This window comes from Gracilinanus agilis, chromosome X (genome assembly GCF_016433145.1).
Source record: "Gracilinanus agilis isolate LMUSP501 chromosome X, AgileGrace, whole genome shotgun sequence".
NCBI classification, from domain to species: domain Eukaryota; kingdom Metazoa; phylum Chordata; class Mammalia; order Didelphimorphia; family Didelphidae; genus Gracilinanus; species Gracilinanus agilis.
Genome location: NC_058136.1, coordinates 38,824,968 through 38,841,899, shown reverse-complemented (window position 1 = coordinate 38,841,899; position 16,932 = coordinate 38,824,968). Strand labels below are relative to the sequence as shown.

Here is a 16,932-nt window from a genome sequence, read left to right as displayed (position 1 = left end):
CTTAGTGGGTCTCAAACCATTGTGTAGGACAGGCCTCCCAAGTCATGGATGGGTTGGAAACTATGTATATAGTAGAAGAGAATTTGCCCACACTGATGAATTTAAAGATCCTTCCCATAAACTTGAAGACAACTGGTAAATGGCCTTAAATTTCTCTTTTCTTCTACAGGGTAAACAATATTACTTCCCTTAACTTTCCCTTGAAGAACATCTTATTCATCCCTTTAATCACTGTTATAATCACTCTTCCCCAGAACTTCTCTGGTTCCTTTATATCTGGACCCATTCCTCCCTTAAGGCTCTCCGATCAAAGCTTGGTCAGGATAACTAAGCCGTCTGTTTAGGTAATCTCCTAAGCCACCACCAGTCAAGCCAGCATCACAGTCATTTTTTTAGAGTAACATTCCATGGATAAGTCTTCTAGAACTTGGAGCCTGCTACTTGTGCTTTGATCTTGGACCTGGGTCATTTGGATTTTCAACCTTAGTGAAAATCAAGCTAGTCACTGACTAGACAACCACATCCACCACTTTAAGAAGACCTCCTCAAAGCTCAAAGTGCATATTGCCTGTGCTCATTTGTGAGAGGCCCTATAGACACACCAGGCACTGACTTGGTAAATGAATGGGATAGGTCCAGCCATCACTGGTGTCTGATGGACTAATACAGCCAGGATCCAAAAGTGTATCGGTGTAGACACACTCATCCCAGCAATATGCAGACTGAGGCCAACCTTATGATGAACCTTTCTGCACTTAGCCAGAATCTGTATTCACAGCTCTTCCAGCTTGGTAGGACATTGCATTGGTTGTGTTTGGTATAATCTTTCAGAGATCTGGATCATTTCTGGGCTATGATGGGACTTTGTAGGAAGACTTCAGTGGAGCATAATAGGCTAACTGTAAGCCCCAAATGACTCTCGAACATTGACCAAAATTCCTTGAAAGTTTTACCAAGAGGAAAAAAGCTCACGGCACTCAGAGAAGTACCACACTTTCATTTTGATATATATTTAATATAAATTGTTTGGTAGAAGAATTATTTTCTTTTTCTTCTCTCTCCCTGACTATTTTCCCTTTTAAAATGTTCTCTCTATTAACAGCCATCCAGGAAAGAAGAGCAATAAAAGATTGGTCTCTTCATTATTTCTGTCTCCCCCTCAACCCCTCCTAAAAAAACATAAAGCTCTATTCATGCCTCATTCAATAGAAGCAAAAGGTAAATTCATTTTTACTGTAGTTTTAAAAAGTAAATTTAAACACTGAAAGAGTTCTTCCTGGAAGGTGGATTTTTAAAAGATTCTTCCAGGGGCTTCTCCGCATAGCTAAAAACCACATAGCCTTTCAGATGGGCTGGGCCACCCATGTTCAACAAGTGAACTGTGAAGGTCCCAGGGGATGGAGAGAGAGAAAAACAGCACCCAAGGGAAAACTTTCTAACCTTTCTTTTAGTGGCTATGACTATTTATAGTTTCCTAAGTCAGAAAGGTAGCCTTTTCAGGTGATGCCTGCAAGAGAACATCATGGGTTTTTTAAAAGACTTACCTCTGAGGTGCACTGGCTGGAGGATGGACCAGTTGGCCAGCTTCTACCAATTCAATGGCATGTTTCCTCTCTAGCTTTTCATAAAGGAGTACAATGCTGGATTTGGGTTGGTCATAATCCCGCAGCAAAATCTTCTGCAGGTATTGGCTATTGAAATATTCCAATCTGCTCAGGAAGCAAAAAAAATGCAAAGAATTCACTGGTCACTGTTGTCGGGGAAAAAACCCTGCTGTTGATACTGTGGAAGTGGAAGGCCTCTTCCTTAACGACTAGGGGTGAGAGGTGAGCTACTTTGTCTTGCCAATAAACCCAAGAGATAATCCCCAAACCCAAGAACTGAATGTACCCTAAAGATCCTTTGCATTTCAGATTAGGCCACAAAAGGGGGTGGTGAGGTAGGGGACATAACCTCAGAAAGCCATTGGATTTGAAAAATGTCAAGTGCTCATAACTTCAGCCTTAATAAAAGAATCCTTTCTGCCCATTGCTTCAATATGGAAACAGAATAGAGAAAATAAATGGGCCAATTCTGTCACTGGATTTGGCGTAGATACCAGTATCTACGACGTCTTCTGATAGTTTACATCTTCAGGCCAAACGAGTCATAAATCTTAAAAGATTCAAAGACTTCTCAGTCCCTCTTCTTGCTGCCAGCTCTGCTGCCCATGCAAAGTCAGGAAGAAATAGATCAGAAGTAGTTCCTCCAATGAGGCACATCACCAACACCCTCCTACTGGCTAGGCCATCTTGTCTCAGAAGCAGCACACATTGCACCAGACCACCAGGTTATCTAGAGTAGACCCAAAATGAAGACACTCTAGTAGGGTTTGGAATCCAGGGGAAAGTGGTTTGGAAAAGGGTTGAAAGAAAGCCCCCTGTAGGAGGTACAATACCTCTCCCTGAGGCTGCCCACCACATTCCCAGGAGAAAGGCCTTACTTGAGAGTTTGTATGGCAGTTTGTCGGGGTTTGGTGACCCTATCTGGTAACTGTCATATCTCCTGGGATAAGGCAAAAAAAAAAGCTCACCATCTTTGTTTGAGATTGTTTATCGCCTTCACAATATAGGAGAAAGACGAAGCTCAGTCCACCCAGATGGAACCAAACAGTCGTAGGGTTCAACTTTTTTCCCCTTTCTACACATGTTCATAATTGTATTTCTGGCAACTCCTTACTTGTCTTTCCAGTAATATTGTCCCCAGTGTCCAGATATGTCTTCAATGCCAGCCAGCAAGTGATCCAAGAACTGAAAAGGAAGAAAGAGGCTGTCTGTACACAGAGAACCTAACAACCAGGGGAAAAAGATTGTTTCAGAAGCATATAAGAGCGTAATTCTTCATATCATTCCCACCATCATCATCGTAATAGACACTTGTAGAGCTAGTGATAGACCCTACACACATTACAGTCTCACAACCATCTCTTCCCTGGTGCTAAGCCCTATCCCATTAAAGGAAATGTGTAGATGTGAAGGGAGGGTGGCAACCTAGCCGCCAAGGGCAATAGCGATCCGAGGAGTCACTAACTATCTGCAAATGAGGAAAAAAGCAGAAAGGATGGTCAGGCCAGAGCCATAAAAGGAGCCACTGTGTACCCAACCAATTGCAACTGCCTCTGTACTCATAAATAAAGATGGCAGTAATAGCCCTCCTATGAGCATTAGAGATCCCCCATTTTCAGTATAAACGGGCATCCTGCTCAGCATCATAAAACCAAATCATTCATTCATCCACTCAACCCAGACTGAGAACCTACTGTGCCCAGCATTCTAACTACAGATTGGGAAGTAAAGGTCATATATGGCCCCTGTTTTTTAGATGCTTAGAACTGAATTGAAGCTCATAAATATTTCTAACTAGAGAACAAAAACAGGGGCACAGTTCTGTACTACAAACTCTAGCAGCTTATCTTTAGCTCTCAGAGCTTCTTGGTGTGCGGACTCCTTCCACTAGTACAAATTGTAACTCTTCCATATCCTCTTGTCCTGTGCCATTCTCATCTGTGCCCCAACTCAAATGTACCACAGAGAATCTGGTCAATATAAGATGCGATACCATATAGCCATTGGAGATAATTTCATCAAATCTTTTATTTTATAGAGGAGCACCTCAAGGCCCACAGAAGTTCAGTGACTTGTCCAGGGTCACACAAGAGTTGCACCAGAGGAGGGATTCAAAGTCAGGTCTTCCAAACCAAAATCCAATGCCCTTTCTGTGGTACTACACTGCTTCCCATGTAGTACCATATAATGAGTGCCTTCTTTTGGTTCTTCTGCCTTCATTGATTCTTCCCTCTCCTTCACCTGATGCATCAACACCACTGCCAAGTAGCAAGTCCACATCTCCCAGTCTCTCTCTCACATGCCCCCTCTTCTTCACTCATACAGTCATCGACCTAGTTCAATTTTCTATCATGTCTCTCCTGGGCTATTGTAATAGCCTCCTAATGAGTCTCCCTGACTCCAGTCTCTTCCCTCTCAGGTCTATTCTTTGCAGCCTCCAATATATCTTTCCAAGGCTCGAGTCAGCTTGAGGCAAGTCATTTCACCTCTGGGTTCAGTTTTCTCATCCTCTTCTCTAGAAGGAGGGGCAGAACCATCAGGGGTTCTTAACCTGGGATCTGTGAACTTGGGTTTTTTTTATTAATATTTGGATAACTTTATTTCAGTCTAACTGGCTTCCTTAGTAATCTGCATTTCATTTTGAGCATTTAAAAACATGATTTTGAGAAGCATTCCCTAGGTTTTACCAAACACTGACCAAGGAGCCCATGACAGAAGCAAGGAGAAAGAGCTTTGATCCAGATGATCACTAAGGTCTCATCCAGTTCTGAATTAATGGCCGCAGTTCATCTTCAATGGTTCCACATTGGTTCTAAGGTCAAAAACAAACTCCTCTGGCATGTAAAGCCCTTTACAGCCTTTCTCCTACCAACCTTAGCAATGTATACATTCTTCCACTCCCCATACAATTTATGGTCCAGCCAAAGAGCACTATTAGTTGTTCCCCAGTATGGCATGCCATCTACTTGTCTATTTAACTGTGCATTTCATCTCTACTTTCCAGTATGTCAATGTTTCTTCAAGAATAAGTTCAGTCGCCATCTCATCTTGGGAGCCTTCTCTGGCCCCAAGAGTCCAAAGCATTCTTTCTCCATCTTCAAATTTTCCTACCATGCTTTGTATTTCTCCTCAGCCCCCGATACAGATAGCTGTAACACTAGCTATCTTCTTCTGTGTACATGTTGTAATCCAGCAAGCGAATGTGAGCTACCTAAGAGAAGAGACTATTTCATCCTTCATCACTGCAGCTTCATGATAAAGGCAAGGTAGCCTAGCAAGTAGAAGGCTGGCCTGTGAGTCACAGAGACCAGAATTAAGGTCCCACTTCTGACACCAGCTGGCTGTAGGACCTGGCTGACCTCTCAGCACCCCTAGCAACTTTTTAAAGAGATAAGTTGGCGGAAAGGGGCCATTCTGGACAAGTGGAAGCAATGTCCTTTCTGGGCGGTGATTACACCGATGTGAACCTGAAATCACAGGTTCATACAAAGTGCTCCCTCCTTGATGAGTCTCCTGACTTTTATGAGTGTGCATACTCCTCTCAATATCCTTTATTAGCCTTCTCATGTACAAAATGAGGATTGCACTCAAGAAATGCCCGTGTGTGTGCGTGTGCCTCTGTTACTTGTTATCTACGTGACCTTGGGGCGATTCGCCTAACCTCACTGAGCATTGGATCTAAAATGAGGGGATTGGGCTGGATGACCTCTCGTGTCTTTTGCAGTTTAAAATTTGTGGTTCTAACATATTCTACCCGTAGGAAATTATATAAACAAAAGTGCAAAGAATGAGAATAAGTAGGCTATGATGGGCAGCAGCAAAGAGACGAACCTTAGAGCCAAAGGATCATATGAAGGAGTCAAGAGACAAAATGTTGGTTTGGCAAGGGGGCATAGAGTTGTTGTTGTTTGACTTTTGTTTTCAAAGAAGACCAATGATATTACCAGGTTGGAGTCAGGTATGACATAATGAATAATGAGTGTTGCCTTGACTTGCACATACGTTGGATTTCAGTGAGGTAGAGTTGCACAGTCATCAGGCTCACTCTCTTCCAGAGTCAGTGAAGTCCAGTGGAAAGAGAAAAGTCAAAATGACTGGTGATGGCCCAGGATGCAGTGGATGACCTTGAGATCTTTGATGTCTGACCAAGCTCTCAGCACTTCACAGTGCCTACTTCAGCCACCTTCATGTCCCGTTGCACCAAGATTATTCTCATTCTGCCCATTCTACCAAGAGAAGTCTTAGCACACTTGGACAGACATCCCCCTAATTGACCAGTGGGTCTGAAACCTGTCGGGTATGCTTGGCCTGGTTTAGCCCATCTGGCAAGGCAGTTTGATCAGGGTATGGTCTGCACATGCTTCAGCTTCTCGAAGTCACAGATGAGAGTTAGGTGACGCGTGAACAACAAAGGTGGGTGAGCGGCCCAGAAAAGGGCTCAGCAAGCCCTCATACCCGAGGTGCTAATCTTCCCCAAACACACCACACACCCCTAGAAACCGTCTGGGTGGTCTCGAACACTAACTGAAGAAGTTTAGATTTGATTCTATAGGTAAATTCTTTCCTTTGGGTTATAATGGTTGCTTCTAAAATTACCATTTTTTAAAATTTGCGGTTGGGAGGCAGAAGTAACCTGGGCCTGTGACTTCCCTAATCTAGGAAATTCCTGGGATGGAAGATTTCTCCCTAGATGCAGATTGGCAACTCATTTATAACGTATACCCTTAGAGAGTTGCCTGGGCTGCCCAAAAATTCATCGATTTGCCTGGGGTTGTACAATTAGTGCCAGAGACTGAACTTAAACCAAGTGGTAAAAGCCACACACTGCCCATTATGCCATACTGTTCCTCACGACTGCCATACTGCAACATCATGGCCAGAATTATAAGGGGTCACATAGAGACATGCATACAGTCAATCAGCTGATGTTAGATTCTGCGTGTGCCCGTGAATAAAGATGCCCGAGGCTAGATCTAGGTATATGATCAGAACCACGGGACAATCAATAGGATCATCAGTAATCAGTCAATTTATCAAACAGACTTCATCAAGCACTTACTGTGCAGCAGATATTGTGCTACGTGCTGGATATATGAAGACAAAGGGGACACGGTTGCTGTCCTTGAGAAGATCTGAACTGGGCATCTTCATGATCAAAAGAACAGAACACGAGGGGCTTTCTTCTATGTGGAAGATGCCCGTGTCTTCCATTTGATCGGTTCTAGCCATCACTAGGTAACCAACTGTCCCAACATTACTAGTTATACTGGTGAATCTTAGCACTCGCATGTGCTGAGAAATGCTACTGAAAGTCTGAAAAGAAGTCTGAGAAACCCAGAGGCTTCTTAGTATTTGAGTACAGAGTCATATATAAGGCAAGCTTTACACTTTTCCGGGGGGGGGGGGGACGGCGGTCTCCTCTAAACCCCCAAGCTCTGTTTCAACAACCCAAGGAGGTCTTGAACTCATTCCCTTTATTGGATCATGGATAACTTATCCCACATAGAAGTCAGTATATCAAATCCAATTTCCTTGAGGAGGTAAAGTTAAGTGGATATATTGTCTAGCCCAAATATTCTCCGACACTTCCGTGGGTTCAAGAGCAGGCATGAAGCACAGGATCTGATGCTAGAGTCTTTTGTTGTTGTGCAGTAGCTCGCTCAGACAGCATATTTTGTCATCTTATTGCTTTAACCTTTCACTCTGTCGACACTATTAATAGTACAAAATATCAGCTCTGCCAAAGCTTAAACACATTAAATAAAGTTTTCCAATTACGCAGGGGCTAGACAGGTCACCTCTAAGTGGATGATATTACAGCCCAAATAGGAAATGATATTGAAGCTCAAATCAAAAAGGAGTCAAGACTACCAAACTTCATTCCCAGCATGCAGCTTTGAAGGGGAAGCAATCCCCAAGTCTGCAGAATGCAAATGAACCCTTGACCACAGACACCCCCTCAAGGAGCCCACGGTTTGTAGCTGTTTTCACACTCAAGCATAAAGAAACCTAAAGTTACCAAAATCACTTACTCGGATATGAATCTGCTCACTCACTGTTGGAGAAGTTTCTCTTCCTCGGGTCACATCTAATAAGTCGACGAGAGGACGAATGGTCATCCCCTGCAACATGACAACGTTTCGGTGAAACGTGAGCTTGGCAAGGGCAGGAACTGTTTGTCTTTATCTTTTGTATTCACACACAAGGCCTTACTTCTAGCAGGGACACTCATATCCTCCAAGCTGCAGCCACCATACTGGTCCACTGGCTTTTCCCAGGATCCAGCATTCTGTGCCCACGTCTCTGCCCAGACTGAATTCCATGCCTACATTATACTCTCCTCACCTGTGTGCCTCATAGAATCCCATCTTCCATTCAAGGCTCAGCTCCAGTGCTGCCAAGCCTTTCTGATTCTTCTCAACTGTCAGCAGCTCCTCCCGCAAATTACTTAGCATCTGCTTTGTCTAGATTTTTCTCCTTTACTGTGCCCCTATGGTTTTCCCCCAGCACAGACTCTTAGAGGTCCCTAAGGGCAAGTACTGTCCATAATTTTCTCTACACCCAAATGTTTCTTGTATTGAACTGAGTTAATCAGGGAATTAATACAAAATTGTCAAATTGGTGACAATACAAAAAGCAAAACATCTTTCATATTCATTGCCATTTTGAATCCCACACCTCTTTGTACTTTCTAGAGCTCATGTGTGTGTGTGTGTGTGTGTGTGTGTGTGTGCGCGCGCATGTGTGCGTGTGTGCACGTGCTCAGGTTTTAACTGGACCCTGTACAGAACCCTAGACATGACTGTAAATGCCACAAGGATGGTGTTTGGGAAAGGGGGAGAGCATGACTAAGTATCAAGGAAAAAGGCTGCAGTTTTCTCTCCCTCAAGTCAAAGGGGACATGATGGCATGATAGTAGATGGGAAGGGGGGCAGCTGGGTAGCTCAGTGGATTGAGAGCCAGGCTGAGAGATGAGAGGTCCTAGGTTCAAATCTGGCCTCAGATACTTTCTAGCTGTGTGATGCTGGGCAAGTCACTTCACCCCCATTGCCTGGCCCTTCTTCTGCCTTGGAACCGATACCCAGTATTGTTTCTAAGAAGGAAGGTGAGGGTTTAAAAAAATAATTAGAAGTCAGAAAAATGAATGAAAACTTGGTAAAGATCATCTACAGTTTACAGAGTGGAGAGAAGCAGTGAGGGCCTCAGAACATCAAGAGCCTTCTGCTCGAATTCAGATCCCACCAAAGACTTTAGCAGGCAGGTCATTTTGGCCTTAGCTTCTACTCTGCCATGGAAGGAATCCCATATCATCATTGTTGTGGGGAGGGAAGCAGGGAGAACCCAGACCTGTGGTTAAAGGGAACTCTCAGTGAAGGGTCAACTTTGACCAAAATAGATTAGCAACTTGTCTGGAACTGTGGCCTTAGGGACTTGCCTTCGACCCAGAGAGGCCAAGTGGCTCCTCCTGCCAGTAGGTGTCAAATGCACCATCTGAACCCAGGTATGTCTAACTACTCTCTCAACTCACTCCTCACTCCTCACCGCCTCTCACCTGCAGACGCCGTGTAGACACGGAGAGCTCTAAAGGGAGCTGATAATCAAAAAAAAGGAACTTGCTATTTTAACAATCACACGGACCCAAGCCAAATCCCTGCACACGGACACTTGGTCTTAGCTCCATGGACCAATCCTAAAAGTGAGTGCGTACATCAGAGCACCTCACAACAGAGAAGAGAGTTATTGCAGATGAAGAAGACTTAGAATGTGCTGAAGCAGGCAATCTTCAAGGTGGGGAGCCGAGAGGGAGAGAGACAGACAGACAGACAGACAGACAGACAGAGACACAGACAGAAACAGAGACACAGAGAGACAGACAGAGACAGAGACACAGAGAGACAAAGAAACAGAGACAAAGAGAGACAGAGAGAGAGAGACAAAGAGAGGCAAAAACAGAGAGAGACAAAGAGAGACAGACAGAGAGACAAAGAGAGACAGAGAGAGAGAGACAAACAGACCAAGACAGAGAGACAGTCAAAGAGAGACACAGACAGAGACAGAGGAAGGGAAACATAAAGGATGTTTTCCTATATTCTTGTGGTAAAGTAGAAAGGCTAGCTGTGAGTTCCTCTGTTAAGTCTCTAAACTGATTTTCTTATTAGCCAGCTTCTTAAGGACATCAGTCTGACTGTCCCTATGCAATGCTAATGAGGTGGCAGTCATCCAAAGCAGGGCTAGGCAATGGGCTGGGGAGACTGTGGGTTATAGTGGGAAAAGAGCCCAAGTTAGAGTCAGAGGACCTGGTTTCAACCTCAGCTCTGCCTCTGACTTCCTGTGGCCTAGTCACTTTGGCTGGCTGGCCTCAGTTTCCTCAGCTGTAAAATAAGGTGGCTGAGCTGGATGACCAGCAAGGTCTCTTTCAGCTGTAAATCAATGTCCCTATGACGATGCTCGCATTATTATTAACACCAACAAGTAATCATCACCACTGATTGAAATAAGATGACTCAAAGAGAAGGGGAAATAACTACGGGATCAGAGGATCTGGGTTCAGATCTCACCTCTAATATGCACATTTTCACTATGGAAAGTTATAATTATATAAAGAACAGGAATGTGTTCCAGTCCAATGGAAATATGCAGTATGGATTCAAATAATGTGGCCACTTCATTGGATTCATGAGTTGTCATACCAATGTACTTGCTAGCTGGGTCCCCTTGGGCAAGACCCCAAGACCCTTCTCTGGAGCTCAGTTGTCTTTGTCTCATCTACAAAATTAAAGCCTTAAGCCGTGGCTCCTGGGTTCCTTCCAGCTTAACATCTAAGAGGCAATGATCTGCGAAAGATTATATTGCGAGACGTTGTGGCAGCTCAGGTTGCTTCATAACAATGTGGAAAAAAGCAGGGACGTCAGGTCAGGAAAGCATGAACTTCCATTCCAGCGTGGAAAGCAGTGCTTTGAAGAGCAGGGTCTCCATCAGAATGCTGGCTCTTGGAGAAGGCATCCTGCACAGTATGTCACAGAGACCTAACCTTTGAGGAAGGGCTGGAACCCCAACATCTGATGACTCTGGAAGGTTTCTTGGAGGACTCGGCCCCTGAGCAGAACCTGGAAGAAATCTGGGGATTAATCCAGAAGCTGGAAGGTAGAAGGGAGCACACTGCAGTAATGAGGGACAGTCTTCGTATAGTACCTAGCACAGTGCTTGACACACAGTAGGTCTTTAATAGTAGGAAGAGTAGGCAGCATAAATGTTTGTTGAATTGACTTGAATGGAGCTCAAAGGCCCACAGTTCAGGCATTGAAAGAAATATGCCAAATTGTTGCTGATGGGCAAAGAAGCTCTGCTCCTCTTCCTCTTTTTCTTCCTCCTCCTCCGACTCCTCTTTCTCCTCTTCCTCTGCAGGCCTACCATTTTTCAAGCACAAAGGATACAAAAGACTCAAAAAGACAGTCCCTGCTCACAAGGAGCTTGAAGTCTAATGGGGTAGATAACTTGGACAAGCAAGGCATATAGAGGGTAAATGAAGGAAGGGGCAAGGGAGAAGGAAGAAAGGTCCCAGGAAAGGCCCTGCAGAAAGAAAGGAGGCTTGGCACTGAGTCTTGAAGGAAGCCAGGAAGGAGAGGCAAGGAAGGAGAGCATCCCACTCCAGGGGACAGCCAGGATAAGGGCAGTACAGAGATGAAACATCCTGTGCAAGGAACACTTGCATCACAGAAGGAGTGGGAAGGAGTGAAGTAGAAGGCTAGAAAGGCAGGAAGGGGATGGACTATAAATGGCTTGAACAGGCAAACTGAGGATTTTCAATTGATCCTGGAGGGAATAGGGAGCCACTGGAGTTTATTGAGCAAAAGAGTGACATGGTCAGAGCTGTCCTTTAGGAAGTTCACTTTTGTATCTGAAGGGAGGATGGACTGGAATGGGGAGATACTGAGGCTCCTGTGATGGTAAGCATGCCCACCCCACTCTGTCCTCTTCACAGATCTCAGCTCAGGCCCTGCCCCATCCCCTGTGAAGGGACTGTCACTGGAAGAACAGGAGGTAGGTGCTTCCATTCGCATCAGGGCTGGAGGGAGAAAGCCACAGGCAGGAGCTGCCCACTGCTCCTAGGCTTCGAAAAAAGGAGCCCTGGATATATTCAGCCATCAAAGCACTCTGAGGGTCCAGAGAATCCCAACTGCACTTTGGAATTATGTCATTATTCGAAAATGCTGAAGAATTAGTCAAGAGCATCAAGTCAAAATAGCCACACGGTACTCCGGTGATTCTGGGTAACTTGTAGGCCGGTGAGGGGGTGGGGGCTTTTGTTCCACCTTACTAAAGATACCTAACCGTAATAGGGGAAAAAGGGGGTAGTTGATTGGATATATTAATATTTAAAGGTGTGGTTGCCAAGGCACTGAATAAATACCAATTCCTAAAATGATTTTAGTAATTTATTTACAAAATATAGGAGAGTGGAAGTAGAGAGATGAGAAGAGGGTAGAGTAAGAGATCTAACTTAATGAACTAGATTTGTATTCATCTGCCAGAGAGCTCAAAAGTCAATTAGCAAGGGGTTTAGCCACTAAGGCAGGGGTCGGCAACGTATGGCTCTCGAGCCACATCTGGCTCTTTTGAGGGCCAGATATGGCTCTTTCTGCAGGAGCCATAAAGTCCTTTTTTTTCAGGCGCTGTTACAGGAGCAGCACTGTGAGCACTGTACGGCTCTCACGAAATGACATTTTAAAAAATGTGGCGTTTATGGCTCTCACGGCCAAAAAGGTTGCCGACCCCTGCACTAGGGCTTCTCCCAATCAAGGGCTCCTCTGGAGGCTAAGGTAGTCAGTCTTCTTCACTGACCATGTGTAGTTCTAAGGGAAAGATTTAAGAACAGTCTCACCAAGGTCTCAGAGTTCCAGGTCCAGCACTCCTCTAGGTCCAAGACACGAGCAAGAAGAGAGCCACTGAACTCACTGAACTCTCTTTTAAAGGGGCTTCTTTTGCGTCACTTCCTGTACCTTCCTCTTAGTTTACATGTCCAATCACAATAGATGCTTTTCTTAGGACTACCCAGGAGGCAGTAAGTAAATTTTGATTGTCATTCACTCTAGCACACGTGGGTCACAGACCTCCCAACTTGTGAGTTAAGTGGAGTTGTTTACACTTTTGGTGATTAGATTTGAGAATGGGCTAGGTAAACTTAATCTCATTATCACATAACTCAAGGACCTTATGAAATTCATTTTGCCATTTGGAAAATTATTATATGCTCTTTTCATGGTTGGAACAACTGATAGTTAACTGTGACTGTCAAGGGAAAACATGAACAAAGCTAATCTTCACTGAACAGATTCATCTGTCAGAACGGATCCAAAAGATTGCTTCTGAATACGGAAGATTCTCAGGTAATTCAGCCTCGTTTTCATACTTGTCACTTCCCTTTGTCCAGCAGAGGGCATGAAACATTGTGCCCACAAGGGACGATTCTGCTCACTCTGACTCACGTCCAACTCAATCGGTGAGCACATGGGCTTCCCAAGGAGGCTTCTATCCCAGGGAGGTATGAATTGTAGGCATCAGTATTCCTCCTTTTTACAAATTGGGAAACTGAGAACAGTCCCTGGAGTGACCAGTTGTGATTCCCATAGCATTCCTTTGAGGTAAGGGGTATGAGTATTACAGGGCCATAAGCTGAGTTGGCAGAGCCCCAAAATCACCCAGTTCATTTTGTTCAAAGCCCTCATGAGGAAATGAGGAAACAGAGGCCCAGAGAGATAAAGTAACTTGCTCAAAGTCACACAGGTATTAAATGGCAGGATTAAGGCAAAATATGAACCCAGGTCTTCTGGCTCTAAACCTAGGGATCGTGCTAATGTACCAATGGGGCCTTGTCATTTTTAGATGGGAAACTGAGTCATAATTCCTGAATGATCAGTTAACTTCACTGTGTTCCATGGGCCCTGTTTTGTTGTTGTCCAGTCATTTTCAAAGACGTCTGACTCTTCATGACATCGTTTGGGGTTTTCTTGGCAAAGGTTCCAGAATGGTTTGCCATTTCCTTCTCCAGCTCATTTCACAGATGAGGAAATTGAGGCAAACAGGGTGAAATGACTCACCGGGAATCACAGAGCTAGTAAGTGTCTGAGCCCAGATTTGAATTCAAGAAAATGAGTCTTCCTGAGTTCAGACCCGGCATTCTATCTACCGTCCCACCTAGCTGTCTGACTGTATTCTCTAACCCCACTGTATAATGGGAAAAAGAATCCAGTACATTTGTCAGAATGACAAGAGGGCAAACAGGAGGGCAATTGCATCATCCTATAGAAAACATGGGGCCTGAGGTTTGATCGGTAATACTGTCAGACATGTGAACTCCCTCCATCCCCAAGGAATCTGGGACGCTAAGTCCTAAAGAATGGCCTGAGGTTCAAGGAGGAGAAGAGTCTGCCCAGACTTGCACGGCTGGCAGGTTTCTGAGTTTCCATGCTTGAACCCAGGGCATCAGGCAATTTGAACCCAGGCCCTCCTTATTCCAAGCTCAGCATCTGCTCAGCCAAGACACATCACCCTTCCTATGGGAACCCACTGGCTTGGGGCTTCCCTGCCACAGAATTTATATCTTGGGGAAAACAACAAATCCTAGGAATATTTTAGCCACTAGATGGTGGTGGAATGACATGGGAGGTTCACTTCCCCCACGCCCGCCTTCAGCTGCTGCCAGCTCAACCTAGAGGCCAAATAGAGGGGAGGAAACAAAGGATCCATCAGCAGAAGGTGAAGGACAGGGATTCGAATGCATTGCAATGTTTTCCAGCTCTGATTGAAAATAAAAGAGCGGCTCTAAGGGATGACATTTATTTTTTGGACTAAAGCTGTGATTTCATCCGTGTAGGGCTGTCCCAGTGCAGCCTCTCTATGGATAACATATGGATGCTATTAAACTGGAAAGTAGAGCAAACTCGAGCACATGGAGGCTATTTCACAGGAAATGGAAATGAATTCGAGAAAATCACGTTGTATTTCAAACCCGCATTCATCTGTTAAAAGCTTCTATTAGAGTGAAAGCCGGCTAAAAGTTAGTTAAATAAAATGTGATTTTCTGAAGGCTTAATTAAAATTGATTTTTAAACAGCAAGAAAATAAATGTTGGAACCTAACCAAACCAAACCATTAACCAAAAATAAAAATGGATGCTTGCTACACTGCGGCTCCCTTTTCCGAAAGCGTGAGTGCAGCTGGTGAGCGGCAGAGCCAGGTTGGAAGCCAGGTCTGCTGACTGGAAATGAGAAGGAACATTTAGATAGATCATTACGTACAAAAGGCTGTAAAGTCCTTTAAAAACATTAACTCATTTGACCCTCACAGCAACCCTGAAAGGTGGCTGCCATTATTATCTCCATTTCACAGATGAGGAAATCGAGGCTGACAGAGCTTAAGAGACTAGCCTAGGGCCACATAGCTAGGAGGTGTCTGAGGCAAGATTTGAACTCAGGTCTTCCTGATACCAAGTCTAGCAATCTTTCCACTGTGCCATCTAGCTGGCCCAAAACGAACATTCTTTTCACTGTACTGGGTAGCCACGATGTGGGAAAGCTTGGGGGAAAGTTGTAAATACAGGGTCACTTGGAAAACGAATAAGACTTTTGCCACTCATCTCAGATATGGTAGAATCTGAAGTGGATGGAGTTGCCAGTGGCCTAGGGAAGCTGCATGGCTCAGAAAGGCAGACAATTCAGGCCCCCAAAGAACTTCAAAATAAATAACCAAGTGGATGGGATGTTCTAGTGAGTACTCACATTGCCTTCCTCCCACTTCCCCAACACTGCAAAGACCTCTTGTTTGAAGGGGCTAAAATCAAGGGTTTGACTGCTAGTAACATCAAGCAATTCAGCAAGGGTTTCCGTAGCCTTCTGCTTCTTCGCCGCAAAGGCATGCCTAGAATGGGGTGACTGGTTCTTGGTGCCAAGAAACCCACATTTAGAAGATGTCAGCAACACTACTCTAAGTTGGAACTTGCTCCCCAGCCATGGCCATACTCCTCCATAGAGCCCAGTTCCCTGTAGCTGCCCTCTGGTCCTAGAGCACAAGGTACCTGACCATCCCTCCAGTCTCTTCCAGCTCCTAGAATTAACCAGTCCTTCAGCACATAGAAGCTTCTGGGCTTCCAAATACCATACCTCAGGTGAGATACCAACCACACATACTCCTTGTGCCAGGTACAAAAAGTCTTAGTAATATCTCTAACAGATTTGCTGAGAAATCAATGCCACATCAGACTTTCATAATGGTAAGTGCATAGTATACTACAGTGATGGCGAACCTTTTAGAGGTAGGTGATGTATGAGAAATGTCCTCAGGCACCTGTGGAGAAGAGAAGGGGAGCAGCCCAGCCCCACACCCCTCTGGCTGTCTAGTTTCTATGGGGAACTCCGTGCTGGGGCAATGGTGCACATGCCCACAGAGAGGACTCTGAGTGCCCCCTCTGACACATGTGCCACAGGTTCACCACCACAAGCATAATGGATCATTTTCATATACAGTTCAATGCTCAGACAGAAAGTAACCACCACTCTTTCATTTCCTTATGGAACCATATTTACCTGTACAAAAACAGTGAAGAGGATCACCACAGTGGTTGCTGCAATGAAGAGTTTCTTCCGGGGAAAGTCGGGGAGGAGAAAAACAAGGGAGAAACAGATGGCCCCCCTCAAACCTCCATAGGCAATAATGAACTGGTCCTTTCTGGTGACTGTGTTCACATGACATTTATTCACAAAGAAGGTCAGCACAAGGACACCTACATTTCCAAAGAGGAAAGAAGAGGGGAGAAATCAGCAAAGAATCAATTATCACAAATGGGAGGCAGGTATAAACATTAAAACAGGCAACTAGGTGGTACAGTGGATAAAGAACCAGGCCTCAAGTCAAGAAGATCTGGCTTCAAGTACAGCCTCAGTCACCAGCTGTATGACCCTGAGCAAATTACTTCACCCTGTTTGCCTCAGTTTCCTCATCTGTAAAATGAGCTGGAGAAGGAAATGGCAAACTACTACGGTATCTTTGCCAAGAAAACACCAAGTGGAATTGTTGTGGCAATGTGTGGGAGTGTCCCTGTTTAGGCATCATGTGTGACAGGTCATAGATAGAAAGCATGATGATGAGTGATTGGGTCTAAGGGCCATTGTAGCCATGGCGAGTGAGAGTTAGGCTATTAGGGAGACTAGCAGCTAGAGTGAAAAAGTGAGATAAAAGGGAAGAAGGGCAGGAAAGGTATGGGCCAGCATGACTGAGAAGGACCGAGTGGAAGATCAAAGCCCCTGTGCCATAATTCTTTTGCTTGGTCCTT

At 44.8% G+C, this 16,932-nt stretch overlaps 1 protein-coding gene across 1 annotated transcript in view; it reads right to left on the bottom strand.

The window, feature by feature from the left end:
* The window catches only part of LOC123253649 (sodium/hydrogen exchanger 2-like), an 81,415-nt gene that overhangs the window by 6,204 nt on the left and 58,279 nt on the right, over positions 1–16,932 (bottom strand). Inside the window, exons 7-11 of the mRNA XM_044682809.1 lie at positions 16,187–16,383; positions 7,637–7,726; positions 2,719–2,789; positions 1,545–1,709; positions 123–160 (exon numbers count right to left, since the gene is read on the bottom strand). Coding sequence (XP_044538744.1) covers positions 123–160; positions 1,545–1,709; positions 2,719–2,789; positions 7,637–7,726; positions 16,187–16,383 — 561 coding nt within the window. The remainder of the gene's footprint in view (positions 1–122; positions 161–1,544; positions 1,710–2,718; positions 2,790–7,636; positions 7,727–16,186; positions 16,384–16,932) is intronic.